Source organism: Prionailurus bengalensis, chromosome C1, assembly GCF_016509475.1.
Source record: "Prionailurus bengalensis isolate Pbe53 chromosome C1, Fcat_Pben_1.1_paternal_pri, whole genome shotgun sequence".
In the NCBI taxonomy this organism is placed as follows: Eukaryota; Metazoa; Chordata; class Mammalia; order Carnivora; family Felidae; genus Prionailurus; species Prionailurus bengalensis.
The window spans coordinates 112,454,007-112,472,876 of NC_057345.1; the positions used below are offsets into that span (position 1 = coordinate 112,454,007).

The 18,870-nt window shown below is 40.4% G+C and overlaps 1 protein-coding gene across 1 annotated transcript; it reads right to left on the reverse strand.

Annotated features, from left to right (window-relative positions):
• Nucleotides 1-17,140: 17,140 nt before the first annotated feature.
• Nucleotides 17,141-18,155, reverse strand: LOC122481233 (transcription elongation factor A protein-like 4). Its single transcript, XM_043576515.1, has one exon. It carries the CDS (start codon nt 17,987-17,989, stop codon nt 17,327-17,329), a length of 663 nt encoding a protein of 220 aa, XP_043432450.1. The 5' UTR covers nt 17,990-18,155; the 3' UTR covers nt 17,141-17,326.
• Nucleotides 18,156-18,870: the final 715 nt, after the last annotated feature.

The window sequence follows — 18,870 nt, forward strand, 5'->3', positions numbered from 1 at the left end:
AAAGAACTGATGACATATTTCACAGAAAACAATTCTAGCACATGGTGGGCTCCCAGTAACAGCTAGTTTACTTCTGTTATCCCAATGCAAGTAGCTGCTCAGTGAGTCAGACCTGCATTACCCAAGCTTTCCCCTGTTAAAGAGCACACAGAGCATGGCAATGTTCCCCTGGCCCATGGGGTAAGTGGAAACAGAAGGTGTCAATATGGGGTGTCTGCTGTAGATGTCCCTCTTTCTGCCCACTGGGAGACATTTTTAGCAGACTTTTCTCCCTCAGGGCAATTCTGAACCAAAAAGCCTTGCCTGGGGACCTAAGTTGAAACTGACAGACTTCTAGATCCAGTCTGGGTTCTACACAGTGCCCTTGAGGTCCCTTCTTCCTGCTGAGACCTCCTCAGTACCTGACACACATCAGGGGCACAGAGGAGGCAGTTTACTGTACTAACTGTTCATAAATGCCCCCTGTGTGCCAGGTGGTGTGCTGTACTGGACCTTTTATGTATATTAACATGAATCCTCAAAATTATAATAGAGGGTGTGCCCCTGCATTACAATGAGTAAATAGAAACTCAGAGAGATTAAATTAATTTCCCCATATTCTCACAGGTAGGAAGTGGCAGATCTGGATTTTTTTTGCTTTTTAAATTTTAGATTTAAAAGATTGTGGTAGAACTCACAACACAAAATTTACCATGTTGACCATTTTTAAGTATACAGTTCAGTGGCAGTAAGTACACTGCCATTGTTACCCATCTCCAGAACTTTTTCATCTTCCCAAGTTGAAACTCTACACCCATTAAGCAACTCTGCGTTCCCCTCCCCGCCAGCTCTTGGAAACCGTCACTCCACTTTCCATATCTATAAATTGGACTATTCTAGGTACCTCATGTAAGTGGAGTCATTCAGGATTTGTCTTCTTGCGGCCAGCTTCTTTCACTTAGCATAAAATCCTCACAGCTCATCCGTGTTGTGGCATGTGGCAGGATGTTCTTTTTTATGGCTGAATAATATTCCCCTGTATGCGATCACCACATTTATATGTTCATATGTCAGTGGACACTTGGGTTACTTCCCTTTGGCTATTGTGAATAATGTTGCTACAAACATGGGAGTGCATGTATCTCTTTGAGAGTCTGCTTTTGGTTCTTTTTGGACATATAATCAAAAGTGGAATTACTAGATTATATGATAATTCTATCTCTAGTTGTCCAAGGAATCTCCATACTGTTTTCCACAGCAGTGGCACCATTTTACTTTCCCAACAGGGTTCTAATTGCTCCACATCCTTGCCAACACTTGTTGTTTTCTGTTTTTGTTTTTATAGTAGCCATCCTACTCTTCTAATGGGTATGAGGAGGTATCTCATTGTGGGTTTGATTTGCATTTCCCTGATGATGCACACTTGGAAGCATGGAAAGAAAACACAGACAAATGTCGTTCTCTTGGAGTTCCCATGTTGTGGGTGAGCTGTGCATGTGCTGCAGGGTGGGTGGATGTGAAGGGTCTGAGCCAGAGTGGCGCTCAGTACTGGTGTGCTTAGATGTGCTGGTGATGGAATGGACCCTCTTGTTTACTTCCCTCATTGCCTTGTGGGCACTCAATCACCTTGTCCCTAATGTGCACTGCACAGAGAAGTAATGACATCACTGTGCTCCTGAGGCAACTCCCTGTGCAGGGAGGTGGTGGCCACTATGGGGCTAGGAAAGCTCTGATTCACCTGCTCTCTGGGCCACCCCAGATGTACTCTCAGACATTTCAGGCTTAGTTCCTCAGACATGAAATTGGATTAGAAAAAATACCTGTCTCATCCTGAGGACTGAGGGAGGTCAGAGTGGAAGTTCTTTGAAGACAGAACAGCGAGGAGGCAGCTCTCCCATGCCCGAGCTCTGAAATGTTGGTTGTGTCTTGCTTGCCCCTCTTGCTGGTCTCCTCTTCCTGCCATAGCTCAGACGGTGGCACTCCACATTCCTCACCTGTCTTGGCTCCCAACCACCCTCTTGACAGTGGCCCATCAACCTTCCCAGTGTAACCTGATTACAGAACTCTCCTGCTCAAAGCCTTTTAACTAGCTCCCTGCTGCCTCAAGACAAATTTATTTAAAATCCCCAAGGTTCATGGCCTCTGTGGATCACATGAGAATAGTAGCCCCTGTTAAGCCTTATTCACCTGCTGGCCTTCCCTCCAGCCACATGCCCTGATCGGCACCTAACATGCAGAGGAAACCACCTTTAACTTCCCTTTGCTTTTACTGTTCCTATACCTGGATGGTCCCAACCCCATTTCTCATCTGTGGGCACCCACCACACTGCGCTGCCTTGCTCCTGGACAGAGAGCACCCTGAAGGGTGGGATCTGAGTACACACAGTGCCTGGCAGATGGCATACCTATAAAAGTTGATGGCATAGGAGAGAAAAAGAATGGAGAGAGATGACAGAGTGAATGAGTGGTGGAATTGTGGAATTATTAATCTGTCATATTAATACATGGATGAGGTAGTTCTATACAACTTTAATAAAAAAGAGTCTGAAAAAAACAAAAGCAGACGGTCCCCCAGTGGTTTCTGTCTCATGGAAGGAGTTGAAGTACATTGATATGATTATATATCTGTCTCCCTGTTGTGTGTTTTGTTAATGCAGAGGCCACATCTATTCCTCTTTGTTCCCTGCAGCCTCGTGCAGAATCAGGAATTTGCTGATGTTTAAAGATATTCCTTCCCTTCCCAGTGGCGGTAAAGGGAAGCAATAATGTGTGTGCCTGGGTGTGGGTGTGGTATTGTGATATAATAAGAAATATACATTTGGTCTTTATCCCCCATTGTGGGCACAAGAGCCCCTCAAATGCTTATAATTTCCTGAGTGATACAGGTGAGAGGAGCATATTTTGTTTTCATAATGATCCTCTTTCCACAACACCTGATTTAATGCTAATGAGACAATGCTGGAGAATGGAGGCTGATGGGCAGAGGACCAACCGTGTTATTGGAGGGTTGGAACTTTCAACCCCACAGTCTGGCTCCCAGTGAGGGGAAAGGGGCTGGAGATTGAGTTAATAACTGATGGCCAATGATTTGATAAAATCATGAATATGTAATGAAACCTCCATAAAAACCCTAACCAACAGGCTTTGGAGAGATTCTAGATTGGTGAATGCACCCATGTGCTGGGAGGGTGGCACATCTCACACTCCAAGGTTACAGAAGCTCCTGTTCTCAGGATCCTTCTGGACCTTGCTCTATGTCCCTCTTCACCTGCTGTTCATTTTTATCCTTTACAATACATCAATAATAGTCAGTAAAGTGTTATCCCTGACTTCTGTGAGCTGTTATGGCAAATTATCGAATCCGAAAAGTCATGCAAACCACTGATTTGAAGCCAAGTGAGACAGAGGTGGGAGTAAGCTGGGGACCCACTACTTGCTATTGATGTCTGAAATGGGACAGTCTTGTAGAACTGAGCCCTTAACCTGGAGTGGGTTTATAAGAGAGTGTGTGTGGTTTGTTGGAGTATGTATGTGTATGTGTGTGGGGTTGTAGGAGTACATGTTGTATATGTGTGTTTGGGTTAAGCTGCATGGACAACCTCCCATGTCTCCGTGGCCTTACTTACACAACAAGAACTTCAGAGTCCTCACAACAAAGGCTGGCAAGGTTCTCCACTCTTCATAGTCACTCAAGACCTAGGCTAATGGAAACCCCACTTTGACATGACTTCCTTCATCACAGAGACAAATGGAAAGAAATGTGATAAATTGTACATTCCTCTAACATTTCTTCCCAGAAGTGACATGTGTTATTTTATCTCATTTTTTATTGTTCAGAGCAAGTCTTGTAGCCTCACCTAATTCAAAGCAGGGAGGGTAACACAGTCCTTCCAGAAAGAATGGTGAATGGACTACTGTGAGCAGCTACCACTGGGGACATGAGTCACTGGGACCAGGTGAAAGGGTCTTCTCCCTCAACATCAGGGAACAGTGACAGGATCCAAGATTCAGATATCCAGGCTGGGAAGCACAGGTTGGAAAGGCAGAACATTCTATGAATCTTGGACATGCCATCAACCTCTCCTCCTTGGTATGCTCCAAGGGGCTTGAGTTAGATAAAATGCCAATTCCAAAATACCAATAATTTTGTATTTACCAAGAGAAGAGAGTCAATTTCACAAGTTAGTCTTGGGGACATCTCCATGGGGCAGAGGTGGGAGGGACAATGGGATGCAGCAGGGGCTGCAGGCTCAGGGAGCCCCCCGTCTTCAGGGCTGGACAATCAGCCACTTTCTAGCTCCATGGCCTTGGGAAGCTAGTCCAAGTTGTATGCTCATCTATAAACTGGGACTGATGGCCATGCCCACCTTCTGAGTAGCTGTGGGAACTGAATGCAATCCACAGCCCTCAGCAGGAGTCCTGGCCCAGAGCATATGCTTGCCATGGCACTTGCTGCTCACTGTCATCATAGCTGGTCCTGTTAGGTCGTAACCAGCCCTGCTCTATCCTTTGCTGGCTGTGTGAGTGTGGATGGTGCTAAATGCTTTTCCAGTGTGCAACTTTCTCACTGCACAGTGAAGAGGATGTTACCTGCACCCCTGAGTTATAAGTTTCTGAGGCCTGTACAGATGCTCAGTGGGTCTAAGGAAAGTGTGTGGCATGTGGGCAGAGCACAAGCAGGAGTAGGGGTGGGGCAGCCTCAGGGTTGCCTCCCCTTATTCCCACATCTGTGTAGGTGCCAACTCAGAAATTGGTTTATACTTTTTCTTAATTGGGACAGCACTTCTATTAAAAAAAATCTCCCCAGGAGCCAGCTGTAACTCCAGTGTCTTCATGAACAGGCACACCCTTCTTTTCAGTGTCCCTCCTGGGTGATGCCCCAGCTGGAATGACAGAGGTGGAGCGGGCCCTTCACAACAATGGCATCTTCTTTTTCCCTCTGGTTGGCACAGAACTAGAGTTCTCAACAAAGAGGGTGGGGGACAGAGGCCATTAATTTTAGAGCTGGGAATCCAGGACGGGTGCCTTCATTAGAAAGTTCAAAACTGCATTTTATTTCCATTTTGATGAGATTTTTATGAGTTAGAAGAGATGAAGTTGAATCCCATGAGTGTAATGGGCCCAGAAAGATCACAGATACAGGATTGAATCCAACGAACCATGAGGAGTTTAGTAAATTAATTAAATTTAGAAAATAATGAAAAATTTTTTGCCACTAGATTAAAATTTCTAAAATATCTTAAAAAGGCAACGGCAATTCTCATTCATGAGAAATTCTGGTTACGCCAACAACTCGCCCCCCACCCCCTGCCCTCAACTCTTTCTCGTGTTTGTTTTAGGCAGCTGCATTGGTGAGAGAATATCTGTGGTGGGGTGGCTTCAGTGTCAGGGTGGAGAGCGCTTTTCCAGAATGTTCCTTGCAAGGTCCTGACCTTTCAGGTCTGGAATGCATGGATGCTATGCCTAACAGCACGGATTAGAAGCATTTTGTCAGAACAGTTTTGAGTTGGGATAAGTGTAGAAGAAAAGCTAACTAGTTACTGAAGGTGCCACGGAAAATCACTCTTGGGGGTTGTGGGTGCATAAGCCCTGTTGATAAGGAGAGTTTGTTTGAAAGCTATGACTCATGAGTCAGCCCTTCTGCCCAGAATCCCACTGTAATGCCTGCACCTGACATCATCCACACTTGTTAGCCCCAGGGGGAGGTCATGATAGCAGGTGGCTGGGGGTTTCCTGTTGAGTAAGTACACACTTTGTGCTAGACACTGTACATGTATGATCTCATTTAATTCAGTCAACAACCAAACTGTGACCTAATTAGGGGCCTAATTACTGCTACATTACAGAGAAAAACTTACAATTATGGTGATGTGTTTCATTTCAAGTTCAGATCACAGTTCTCAAGTGAATGCTTAATTCTGCCCAGCAATCATATTAGTAGGCAAACTTTTGCTGTGAAAAAACAGATGGTGAATATTTTAGGCTTTGTGGGCCGTGTGGTCTCTGCTGTAATTATTCAATTTTGCCACTGTAGTCTAGAAGCAGTCACAGACAACACAGGCATGAATAAGCATGGCTGTGTTCCAATAAAACTTTATGTGTGGCAACTGAAATATAAATTTCATATATTTTCATGCTACAAAATTTTCTTTTTCTCCCCCCCCCCGCCAATCAATGAAAAATGTAAAAACCATTCTTAGCTCTGGGTGGGGGAGGTGTGCATATTTGGCCAGAGCGACCTTTTTTGTTGACTCTTGCTGTAGACCATTCCCTGTCCATACCCTGTGTGACCATTTCATAACCTTTCCTTGCAAACTTCCCCCACCTCCTACAGTGTCTTCACTCTCAGATGAGAGCCTCGCTTCCTACTTCACTGAGACACGGGAAACAATCAGAAAAGAGCACCCATGGGCCCTACCTGTCACCGGGCCCCACACTCTTACCCTCCTGCCCCATGCCATAGGGTGGTCCGTCTGGGTTCGCTCTTAAAGTCAATCCCACTTCTTCCTCTGTCTGCTGAAGGAAATCACTCTAGCAATGCTTACTTCTCTCCGGGATCATTCCTATAAGCATTTGACTGTGCTGTCATTTCTGTCACCTTAAAAATAACAAAGGTGTCTTTCTCACCCTGGCTTCATCAGTTACCTTCCTATTTCTCTGGTCCTACTTACAGCAAAGCACTCTGACTTTTCTGTATACCCTGCCTCCAGCGCTTCTGTCACACTCTCTCTCTTTAAAATGTTTTTAATTATTTATTTTAAAATTGAGGCACACTTCATGTAGAGTGAAATAAACAGAGTTTCAGCGTGAAGTTCAGTAGTTTTTCCAAATGAGTACTCCCGCTAATGACCACCCAAACCAGGATATGGACTGTTTCCATTGGCGCTGAAAGTTGCCTCCAACCCTCTGCAGTCAAGGGAGCCAGTTTTGATCTCTAACACCATAGACTGGTTTTGCCTGCTCTTGAAAGTCTGGTTTCTTTTGTTTAAATATATGTATATATACGTATGTGTTTATATATGTTTAAAAATATATATGCTTAATATATATTATATGTATACAATATATATGTATATATATTGCCATGGCACTTGCTGTATATGTGTATGTATATATATATATATATATATATATATATATATAAATATATTTAAGTTTTAGTTAGCCAACATACAGTGTAATATTCATTTCAGGAGTTGGTTTCATTTGTTTAAGCCCTGTTTTTTCATACATGAATCAGTGGTTTTTCCCTTCAGTTTTTCTGGGAATTCCCTTGTTTAAATATATCAAATGTATTTACCTATTCTTCTGTGGATGCACATTTTTATTTTCAGCTCTTGGCTATTATCAATAAAATTGCTGTGAACATTCTTATGGAAGTTTTCTTGTGAGGCTACATTTTAGTTTCTCCTAGTTGAATTCTCAGGTGTGGGCAGATATGAGTTTTAACTTCAAAAGAAAATGCCAATCAGTTTACCCAAGCCTTCTGTGCCATGTGCCCTCCGACCACTAACGTATAAGAGTTTCAGTTGCTCCACGTCTTCATCAGCATTTGTATTTGTTGATCTTCTTGGTGGTAGCCCCTGCAGTAGGTGTAAGGTGGCATCACTGCATTTCCCTGGTGTTGATCACCTCTTCATACACTTATTGGCAATTTATATGGACTCTTTTACTCATTTAAAATAATTGGTTGCTTGTCTTATTGATTTGTAAGAGCTCTTTATATATTTTGGAGATAATTTTTTTTTGTTTTGTCTAATACATAGCCCAACTATCCTCTCTCAGTCTGTGGCTTATCTTCTTTCTTTTCTTTCTTTCTTTCTTTCTTTCTTTCTTTCTTTCTTTTGGATAGTATCTTTTGATGAATAAGAGGATTTTAATTTTGATGGGGTCTAACTTATCATTTTTTTTCTTTTATGTTTGATGCTTTTGTGACTTGTCTAATCCCAAGTTTGTGAAAAATATTATCCTGCTTTTCCTTCTAGAATATTTTTAGTTTTAGCTTTTAGTTTATGATCCATCTTGAATAAATTTTTAAAAATAATGTGAAGTAAAAGCCAGTGTTAATTTTTTTAGCTATTTTGTATGGGTCTATTTCTGAACTTCTTTTTTTTTATGTTTTGTTGATCTATTTTCTTTTATTTTTTTATTTAAAGTTTTTTTTAATGTTTATTTATTTTTGAGACAGAGAGAGAGAGAGAGAGAGAGCAGGAGAGGAACAGAGACAGGTGGAGACACAGAATCCAAAGCAGGCTCCAGGCTCTGAGCTGTCAGCCCAGAGCCTGATGTGGGGCTCAAACTCATGAACCATAAGATCTTGATCTGAGCTGAAGTCAGACGCTTAGCTGACTGAGCCATCCAGGTGCCCCTATTTTCTATTCTTAGGTGAATATCACACAGTCTTCATAATGGGAGCTTTTTTTTTTTTGAAGGGAAATGGTAGCTCTTCCTTCTAGTCTTCTTAATTGTAAACTATAACATGAGTACAGTGAAATGCATAAGATATAGATACAGCTTAGTGAATCATTTTAATATGTAACCACCACTTAGGTCAAGAAGAGAGTAGTACCAGCACCCTAGAAACTCCCTTGGCTTTTTGCCAGCTGTAATCTCCTAAGTGTTCATCCCTAAGTACTTGAGTTTTGCTTTGCTTGCTTTGAATTTTGTATAAACCAAATTATACTGCATATAGTCCTTTGGTATGACTTCTTATGTTCAGTATTATATTTGTTTGGTTCATCCATGTTTCTTGAGTTGTAGCTTACTCATTTTCATTGCAATGGAGTATGCCTATGAAGGAATGTACAGTTTACATATTGATGGGCATTTGGTTTATTTCCAGTTTGGGACTTTTACAAATAATTCTGCTGTAGAAATTCCTGTACATATGTTGTGGTGCACAAATGCACACATTCGTATTGGGTGTATACCTAAGAAGATAAATTGCTGGGTATTTACCTTTAACTTTGGTCAATAGTGGCAAATAGATTTTCAAATTCTTTGCACCAATCTGAAATCTATAGACCTCCTGGGATTACACATCCTTGCCAAAACTTGGTGTTGTCAATCTTTGTCATTTTAGCTGCTTCTAGTACATGTGTAGTGATATCTGTGTGTGTGTGTGTGTGTGTGTGTGTGTGTTTAAATTTACATCCAAATTAGTTAGCATATAGTGCAACAATGATTTCAGGAATAGATTCCTTAATGCCCCCTACCCATTTAGCCCATCCCCCCCCCATACCCACTCCAGTAACCCTCTGTTTGTTCTCCATATTTAAGAGTCTCTTCTGTTTTGTCCCCCTCCCTGTTTTTATATTATTTTTGCTTTCCTTCCCTTTTGTTCATCTGTTCTGTGTCTTAAAGTCCTCATATGAGTGACGTCATATGATATTTGTCTTTCTCTGACTGACTAATTTCACTTAGCAAGATACTCTCCAGTTCCATCCACATAGTTGCACAAATGGCAAGATTTCATTCTTTTTGATTGCCAAGTAATACTCCATTGTGTGTGTGTGTGTGTGTGTGTGTGTGTGTGTATATATATACACCACATCTTCTTTATCCGTTCATCCATCGATGGACATTTGGGCTCTTTCCATACTTTGGCTATTGTCAATAGCACTGCTATAAACATTGGGGTGCATGTGCCCATTAAAAACAGCACACCTGTATTCCTTGGATAAATACCTAGTAGTGCAATTGCTGGGTCATAGGGTGGTTCTATTTTTAGTTTTTTGAGGAACCTCCATACTGTCTTCCAGAGTGGCTGCACCAGTTTGCATTGCCACCAACAATGCAAAAGAGATCCTCTTTCTCCACATCATTGACAACATCTGTTGTTGCCTGAGTTGTTAATGTTAGCCATTCTGACAGGTGTGAGGTGGTATCTCATTGTGGTTTTGATTTGTATTTCCCTGATGATGAGTGATGTTGAGCATTTTTTCATGTGTCGGCTGGCCATCTGGATGTCTTCTTTGTAGAAGTGTCTATTTATGTCTTTTGCCCATTTCTTCACTGGATTATTTGTTTTTTGGGTGTTGAGTTAGATAAGTTCTTTATAGATTTTGGATATTAACCATTTATCTGATATGTTGTTTGCAAATATCTTCTCCCTTTCTGTCAGTTGCCTTTTAGTTTTTCTGATTGTTTCCTTCGCTGTGCAGAAGCTTTTTATTTTGATGTGGTCCCAGTAGTTCATTTTTGTTTTTATTTCCCCTGCCTCCGGAGACGTGTTGAGTGACAGGTTGCTGCAGCTGAAGTCAAAGAGGTTTTTGCCTGCTTTCTCCTTGAGGATTTTGATGGATTCCTATCTTACATTTAGGTCTTTCATCCATTTTGAGTTTATTTTTGTGTATGGTGTAAGAAAGTGATCCAGGTTTATTCTTCTGCATGTCACTGTCCAGTTTTCCAAGCACCACTTGCTGAAGAGACTGTCTTTATTCCATTGGATAGTCTTTCCTGCTTTGTCAAAGATTAGTTGGTCATACGTTTGTGGGTCCATTTCTGGGTTCTCTATTCTGTTCCATTGATCTGAGTGTCTGTTCTTGTGTCAGTACCATACTGTCTTGATGATTACAGCTTTGTAGTATAGCTTGAAGTCTGGGATTATGATGCCTCCTTCTTTGTTTTTCTTTTTTAATATTGCTTTGGCTATTCGGGTCCCATTATTTTCTGGTTCCATACAAATTTTAATATTGCTTTGGCTATTTGGGTTCCATTATTTTCCGGTTCCATACAAATTTTAGGATTGTTTATTCTAGCTCTGTGAAGAATGCTGGTATTATTTTCATAGGGATTGCATTGAATTTGTAGATTGCTTTGGGTAGTATCAACATTTTAACAATATTTGTTCTTCCTATCCAGGAGCATGGAATCTTTTTCCATTTCTTTGTGTCTTCTTCAATTTCTTTCATAAGCTTTCTGTAGTTTTCAGTGTATAGATTTTTCACCTCTTTGGTTAGATTTATTCCTAGGTATTCTATGGTTTTTGGTGCAATTGTAAATGGGATTGATTCCTTGATTTCTCTTTCTGTTGCTTCATTGTTGGTGTATAGAAATGCAACCTATTTCTGTGCATTGATTTCATATCCTGCCACCTTGCTGAATTCATGAATCAGTTCTAGCAGGTTTTTGGTGGAATCTTTAGGGTTTTCCATATAGAGTATCATTTCATCTGTGAAGAGTGAAAGTTTGACTTCCTCCTGGCCAATTTGGATGCCTTTTATTTCTTTGTGTTGTCTGATTGCAGAGGCTAAGACTTCCAATACTATGTTGAATAACTGTGGCGAGAGTGGACATCCCTGTCTTGTTCTTGACCTTAGGGGGAAAGCTCTCTGTGTTTCCCCATTGAGGATGATATTAGCATTGTGTCGTCCATATATGGCTCTTATGATCTTGAGGTATGTTCCTTCTATCCCTACCTTCTTGAAGGTTTTTATCAAGAAAGGATGCTGTATTTTGTCAAATGCTTTCTCTGCATCTATTGAGAGGATCATATGGTTCTTGTCCTTTCTTTTATTGATGTGATGAATCACGTTAATTGTTTTGTGGATATTGAACCAGCCCTGCATCCCAGGTATAAATCCCACTTGGTCGTTGTGAATAATTTTTCTAATGTATTGTTGGATCCGGTTGGCTGATATTTCATTGAAGATTTTTGCATCCATGTTCATCAGGGAAATTTGTCTATAGTTCTCCTTTTTTGGGGGGGGTCTCTGTCTTGTTTTTGAATCAAGGTAATGCTGGCTTCATAGTACGAGTTTGGAAGTTTTCCTTCCATTTCTATTTTTTGGACCAGCTTCAAGAGAATAGGTGTTAACTCTTCCTTAAGTGTTTGGTAGAATTCCCCTGGAAAACCATCTGGCCCTGAACTCTTGTTTTTTGGCAGATTTTGGATTATGAATTCAATTTCCTTACTGGTTATGGGTCTGTTCAAATTTTCTATTTCTTCCTGTTTCAGTTTTGATAGTGTGTATGTTTCTAGGAATTGGTCCATTTCTCCCAGATTGCCCATTATATTGTCATATAATTGCTCATAATATTCTCTTATTGTTTTTATTTCTGTTGTGTTGGTTGTGATCTTTCCTCTTTCATTCTTGATTTTATTTATTTGGGGTCTTTTCCTTTTTTTTGATCAAACTGGTTAGTAGTTTATCAATTTTGTTAATTCTTTCAAAGAACTAGCTTCTGGTTTCATTGATCTGTTCTACTGTTTGTTTTTTTTTCGGTTTTGATAGCATTAATTTCTGCTCTAATCTTTATTATTTCCAGTCTTCTGCTGTTTTGGGGTTTTATTTGCTGTTCTTTTTCCAGCTCTTTAAGGCATAAGGTTAGGTTGTGTATCTGAGATCTTTCTTCCTTCTTTAGGAAGGCCTGGATTGCTATATTCTTTCTTCTTATGACTGCCTTTGCTGAGTCCCAGAGGTTTTCGGTTGTGGTGTTATCATTTTCATTGGATTCCATATAATTTTTAATTTCCTCTTTAACTTCTTAGTTAGCCCATTCGTTCTTTAGTAGGATGTTCTTCAGTCTCCAAGTATTTGTTACCTTTCTAAATTTTTTCTTGTGGTTTATTTCAAGTTTCATAGCATTGTGGTCTGAAATTATGCACAGAGTGATCTTGATTTTTTGTACTTGCTGAGGGATGATTTGTGTCCCAGTATGTGGTCTATTCTGGAGAACATTCCATATGCACTGGAGAAGAATGTATATTCCGCTGCTTTAGGATGAAATGTTCTGAATATATCTATTAAATCCATCTGGTCCAGTGTGTCATTCAAAGCCATTGTTTCCTTGTTGATTTTTTGATTAGATGATCTGTCCATTGCTGTGAGGGGGGTGTTGAAGTCTCCTACTATTATGGTATTACTATTGATGAGTTTCTTTATGTTTGTGATTAATTGATTTATACATTTGGGTGCTCTCACATTTGGCACATAAATGTTTACAATTGTTAGGTCTTCTTGGTGGACAGACCCCTTGATTATGATATAATGCCCTTCTGCATCTCTTGGTACAGTCTTTATTTTAAAGTCTAGATTGTCTGATATAAGTATGGCTACTCCGGCTTTCTTTTGTTGACCATTAGCATGATAGATGTTTCTCCATTCCTTTACTTTCAATCTAAAGGTGTCATTAGGTCTAAAGTGGGTCTCTTGTAAACAGCATATAGATGGATCTTGTTTTCTTATGCATTCTGTTACCCTATGTCTTTTGATTGGAGCATTGAGACCATTGACGTTTAGAGTGCGTACTGAAAGATATGAATTTATTGCCATTATGTTGCTGTAGAGTTGGAGTTTCTGGTGGTGTTCTCTGGTCCTTTATAATCTTTGTTGCTTTTGGTATGTATGTATGTATGTATGTATTTATATTTTAATCTTTTCTCCCCTCAGGGAGTCCCTCTTAAAATTTCTTGCAGGTCTGGTTTAGTGGTCACAAACTCCTTTAACTTTTGCTTGCCTGGTAAACTTTTTATCTCTCTTTCTATTTTGAATGACAGCCTTGCTGGATAAACAACTCTTGGCTGCATAGTTTTCCTATTCAGCACATTGAATATATCCTGCCATTCCTTTCTGGCCTGCCAAGTTTCTGTGGATAGGTCTGCTGCAAACTGGATCTGTCTTCCCTTGTAGGTTAAGGACTTTTCCCCCCTTGATGCTTTCATGATTCTTCCTTGCCTGAGTATTTTGTGAATTTGACTATGATATGCCTTGTTGATGGTCGGTTTTTGTTGAATCTAATGGGAGTCCTCTGTGCTTCCTGGATTTTGATGTCTGTGTCTTTCCCCAGGTTAGGAAAGTTTTCCACTGTGATTTGCTCACATAACCTTTCTACCCCTATTTCTCTCTCTTTCTCTTCAGGGACCCCTATGATTCTGATGTTGTTCACTTTTAATGAGTCACTGATTTCTCTAATTCTTAAATCGTGCTCTTTTACCTTAACCTCCCTCTTTTTTTCTGCTTCGTTATTCTCTATAAGTTTGTACTCTACATCGCTGATTCTCTGTTCTGCCTCATCCATCCTTGCTGCTGTGGCATACAGTCATGATTGCAGCTCAGTTATAACATTTTTTATTTCATTCTGACTAGTTTTTACTTCTTTTATCTCCACAGAAAGGGGTTCTATTCTATTTTTGACTCCAGCTAGTATTTTTATTATCATGATTCTAAATTCTGGTTCAGACATCTTGCATGTATCTGTGTTGGTTAAGTCCCTGGCTATCATTTCTTCCTGCTTTTTCTTTTGTGGTGAATTCCTTTGTTTTGTCATTTTGAAAGGAGAAAAGGAATTAATAAGGTAGAAACAATTAAAATTAAAAAATTACAATTAAAAAATATTAAAATTAAAAAATTAAGAACACACACACACAAAATGAATAAATGATGCTAGATCCTAGGTGTGTTTTGGTCTGGGTGTTGAAAGTGGCTTGACAGAGAAAAGAGTAAAGAAGAAAAAAAATCATTTGAAAATTTGAAAAAAGGAATACAGTGAAGTAGACTAAAATCAAATGATGAGAGTAAACTAGAATTTGAAAAAATTTACACAAAAGTAAACAAATACAGTAAAAAAATTAAAGAAAAATATTTTTAATAAAAATTAAAAATAAAAATGAATTTTTTCTCTTTGTGTATTCAACAAAAAATAAAATGAAAAAGAAAAAAGAAAAAAGAAAAAAAAGTAAGAAAGAAAATTGAATAGATGTACCTGCTAACAGACTGAAATATGACTGAAATTACTTCGTTTTCCCCTAGAAGTCAAACTATGAAGTGCTTTCTAGTCCATAAACTACGCAGGAGTTGAGACTTGTGTTCTTGAAGAACAAAGTTGGACAAGTGGGGAGGGGCTCAGTGCAATGGCTCCATTCTCCACTAGATAGTGCTGCTAGCCTATCAAGGTGGATTGTTGTGGTACTTATAGGTGTATATGCATGCACGGGAGTGGTGAAAATGGTGTCACCCAGCTACCCAGTCTCTAGTATTGGAACTCTGTTCTCCCTGATCAGCAATTGTGCACCTGTCCTCTCTCTTCAGCTTTCATCCACTCCCCACTTTTTCACTGTCTGTGACCAAGCTCCAGGCAGTACCTTTCTCCCGAGCTTTGTCTCAGATGCGACTGTTTTCCCCGGCCCCTTCCTTCTGAGGTACTGGCTTTGACCTGCTCCAACCCTCCGTGGCGGGTCTCACTGAGCAATGGCTGAAGGCTGGCTGCACCCAGGGACATTCACAGACCCTGCTGCTGCCAGTGCCCCGAGACTGCGACCAGGTGCCAGCCTGTCCCAGAAAAATTTTGTGAGATAGTGTAGCAGCAGCGCCTCAGGGGTTATGGAAAATCACAACACACATCTGGCACCAGGCTTCACCCTTAACGACCTTGTTCCAGCACCAGCGAATGTGGCCGTTCTCTGGGGTCTGCCAGGACCAGATGGCCTCACAGCCTCTACCAAATGTCCTTCCAGCAGTGGAATTGCGTTTCCCCGTGTGGCCTGAGAACCTCCCGGACCCCACTGTGCTTCTGGGGATTCCCCCTTCCCACCAGAGGGCTGCCAGGTATTGAGCTGCAGAGTTGCATACTTTACACTCCCCTTGTTTACAGTCTTAATGGAATTTAAACTCTCTCCGTTCTCCTTTCTCTCTTTTTAGTTCAGTCCCTGTGGCTGTTTCCAATTTTCCACTTTCTCTCCAGTTGCTTTTGGGGAGAGGTGCTTTTCCCATACTCTCCCCCCACCCTGTCTCTGTTCTTTCTGCACACAAAAGCACCTCCCTGCACTCCACGGCTTCTCTCTCCCCCAGTTCACCTCTCTGAGCCAGGTACCTGCTGAAATCCGTGGTTCAGGTTGTGCAGATTGTTGTGTTAATCCTCAGATCAGTTTTCTAGGTGTGCAGAATTGTTTAGTGTTGGTCTGGCTGTATTTCATGGACACAAGACACACAAAAAACTTCCATGCTCTTCTGTCATCTTGGCTCCCTCTCTCATTGTCATAATGGAAGCTTTATATCAAGTCTTGAAATCGGGTACCATAAGTCTTTTTGTTTTCTTTTTAGATTGGCTGGGCTAGTCCAGTTCCTTCCATATAAATTTTAGAATCAAGTTGTCAGTTTCCATAGCAAATCCTGTTAGGATTTTGACTGGGACTTCAGTGAATCCATAGATCAACTGGGGTGAGGATCAACATCTGTAGTAGTCTTCTAATTCATGAACAGAAGATGTTTTTCCATTTATTTAGCTCTTCTTTTATTTCTTTTATAAATATTACATACTTTTCTGTATAGAAGTCTCGTACATTTTTTGTTAAATTTATTCCCACATATTTGATTTTTTCTTTTTTTTTCTGTAAAGGAATGTTTTATAAAAATCTTTGTAAAATATCAAGGCCCAAGTAACAATTGGATACTACCCACCTGAATTAGGATAACTATTGTAGGTAAAGAAGAATTCTCCACCTTTCTGTTGAGACAGTGTTGCCTTAGTCCATCATGGTCTCCAGCACACCAGTAGCAATGGGGGCTTCAGAAGGGTACAGAGCCCCTCAGAAGGGGCACAGTGCCCAAGAGACATGGCATTACCCAGAGGAGAGTGGCCCCCACCTTTTACCTGTCGGAACTTATTCCTGGACGCAAGTGAGACCTCCCTCATCCCTTTCCCAAACATCTGACAGAGTTTTCGTTCTGCTACTGCAGGGCAAACGGTAGGAGTCAGCCCCACACAGCTCACACACTCATTACTTCATCTGATCTTCTCCACAGCCTTAGAAGGCAAGTTTTACCGCACTTGACAGATGACAAGACTGTCTTTTACAGCAGTGGATCTGTAGTAACAGCCAGGTTGAGTATTCCAACTTCCAGTGCCAAATGTAATAGGAGTTTTACAAAACATTTTACATCCTGACCACGAATTTTAGGTGTCTCCACTGCATTCATAAGCTAACTCAACAGTGATTTTGGTTGCTGGGTATACATTGTTTTCCTACTTTTTATATTTCATTGTTTTCATGATGAAAGTAACCTGTGTTTTTTAGGAGAAAATACACAAAGGATAAAAAAAAAACCAGAAAACAAAATCACCCACAGATAACCAGGACACAGCTTTCAGAGCTTTCTCTGTACACAGATCACTAGGTAAATACCTTTGTAGTTTTACAAAAATGGACTGATGGCATATATATGGTTCATCAAACTTTTTCTTTTTAATTTTACAATGTGCCATAAACATTTTTCCATGCAATGGACAAAAATCTACTACTGAAACATAGAGGACTAATAGTGATCGCTAAAGCAAGTATTAGCTTAAGGTTAAAGCACATGGCCTGACAAATGCCTGTCAGGGGCACTACACAAAAGGAATGTCTTCAAAGCCCCTTTGTGGGGCCCTGCAGCCACCCCTGGGTTCCCTTGGGCCCCTCAGGTGGAAAGGGTCCTGTAAACTTTTTTGCATCCACATAACCCCCCCCCCCCAATTTCTGCCTGGTTTTCTTCACCTCATCCTCCACCCTGGCCATCTCATCAAATTCTCTAATCATCTCCTCATTGCTCAAATGCATATCATGTATGGCCTCCTTATATTCCTTGAGGCACTGAGCCAGCCCCTTGTTGGTTTTTCTTTTGGCCTTCCTGGGTACATCATCCCCAGCTGGGCACTTTCCTGCAGCCCTTGGTTCACTGGCTGGTTTTTCTTCTTTTGGCTTTTCCTCACTCTCTGATTTTTCTTCTTTTGGCTTTCCTTTGCTCACTGGTTTTCCTTCTTTTGGCTCTCCCTCGCTCACTGGCTTTTCCTCGCTCTCTGGCTTTCCCTCACTCTCTGGCTTTCCATTTTTTGGCTTTGTCATACTCTCTGGCTTTTCCTTATCCTTTAGTATTTCCTCATCTTCTGTCTTTCTCTCGTTTTCTAACTTTTCCTTGTTTTCCAAAGTACAAGCTACTTCTGGCTTTCCCACATCCTGTGGCTGTTCTTTACATTCCATCTCTCCTTGGTTCTCAGACATTCCTTCATTTTCATTGCAGAGTTTTTCCATGTTGAGATTTCCCCTCCTTTTCCTGTCCTGCAGGGATTCTGAAGAGATTCCTCCTCCTTTTCTAGCCTTGCAAAGTGCTGAGAAAAGACACGCAGACCTGAAAGAACCTGCAGCAACAATTAGGAGCTCACAGATCGCTCCGGACCCAACCGCAGGGGAAGAGGGCGGGCTCTATATTTGATTTTTTCAATGCTATTGTAAATGGTATACTTTTGGTTATATTTCATTTTCCATTTGTTTATTGTTACTTCTTATAAACTATTGATTATTTTAAATTGAATTTTTATCATGTAGCCTTGTTAAATCCACTAATTATTCAAATAGTTTTTGGATTTCTTTGGATTTAAAAAAATAATCATATCATCTGCACATAAAGATGGCCTTGAAAATCCATCTTTTATTTATTTATTATTTATTTATTTATTTATTTATTTATTGCTTTAGTGGACTACTAAACCTTGAGTATAGAATATAGAAACAACATGACAGGATATCTGCCTTGTTCCAAGTATTAGGGCTCAAAGGATTAATATTTCATCACATATATGATAGCTGTGTGTCTCATGGATACTCCTTTTTAGTTGAAGCAATCTCTTCTATCCTCTGTTTGCTAAGGATCTTTTTAAAATTATGAACATCTGTTAAATTTTATCAAGTACTTTCTCTGAATCTATTGAGAATATTACATGATTTTGCTCCTTTATTGTGTTAAGTATTGAATTACATTGATTGATTTTCGAGTGCTGAGCCAACCTTGCATCCCTATGATAAACCCCATTTGGTCACAAATATATTCTCTTGTTTCATATATTTCTGGATTTGAATTGCTAATATTTGTGAAGGATTTTTGTGTCTTTTCATGAGGGTATTGGTCTGTAATT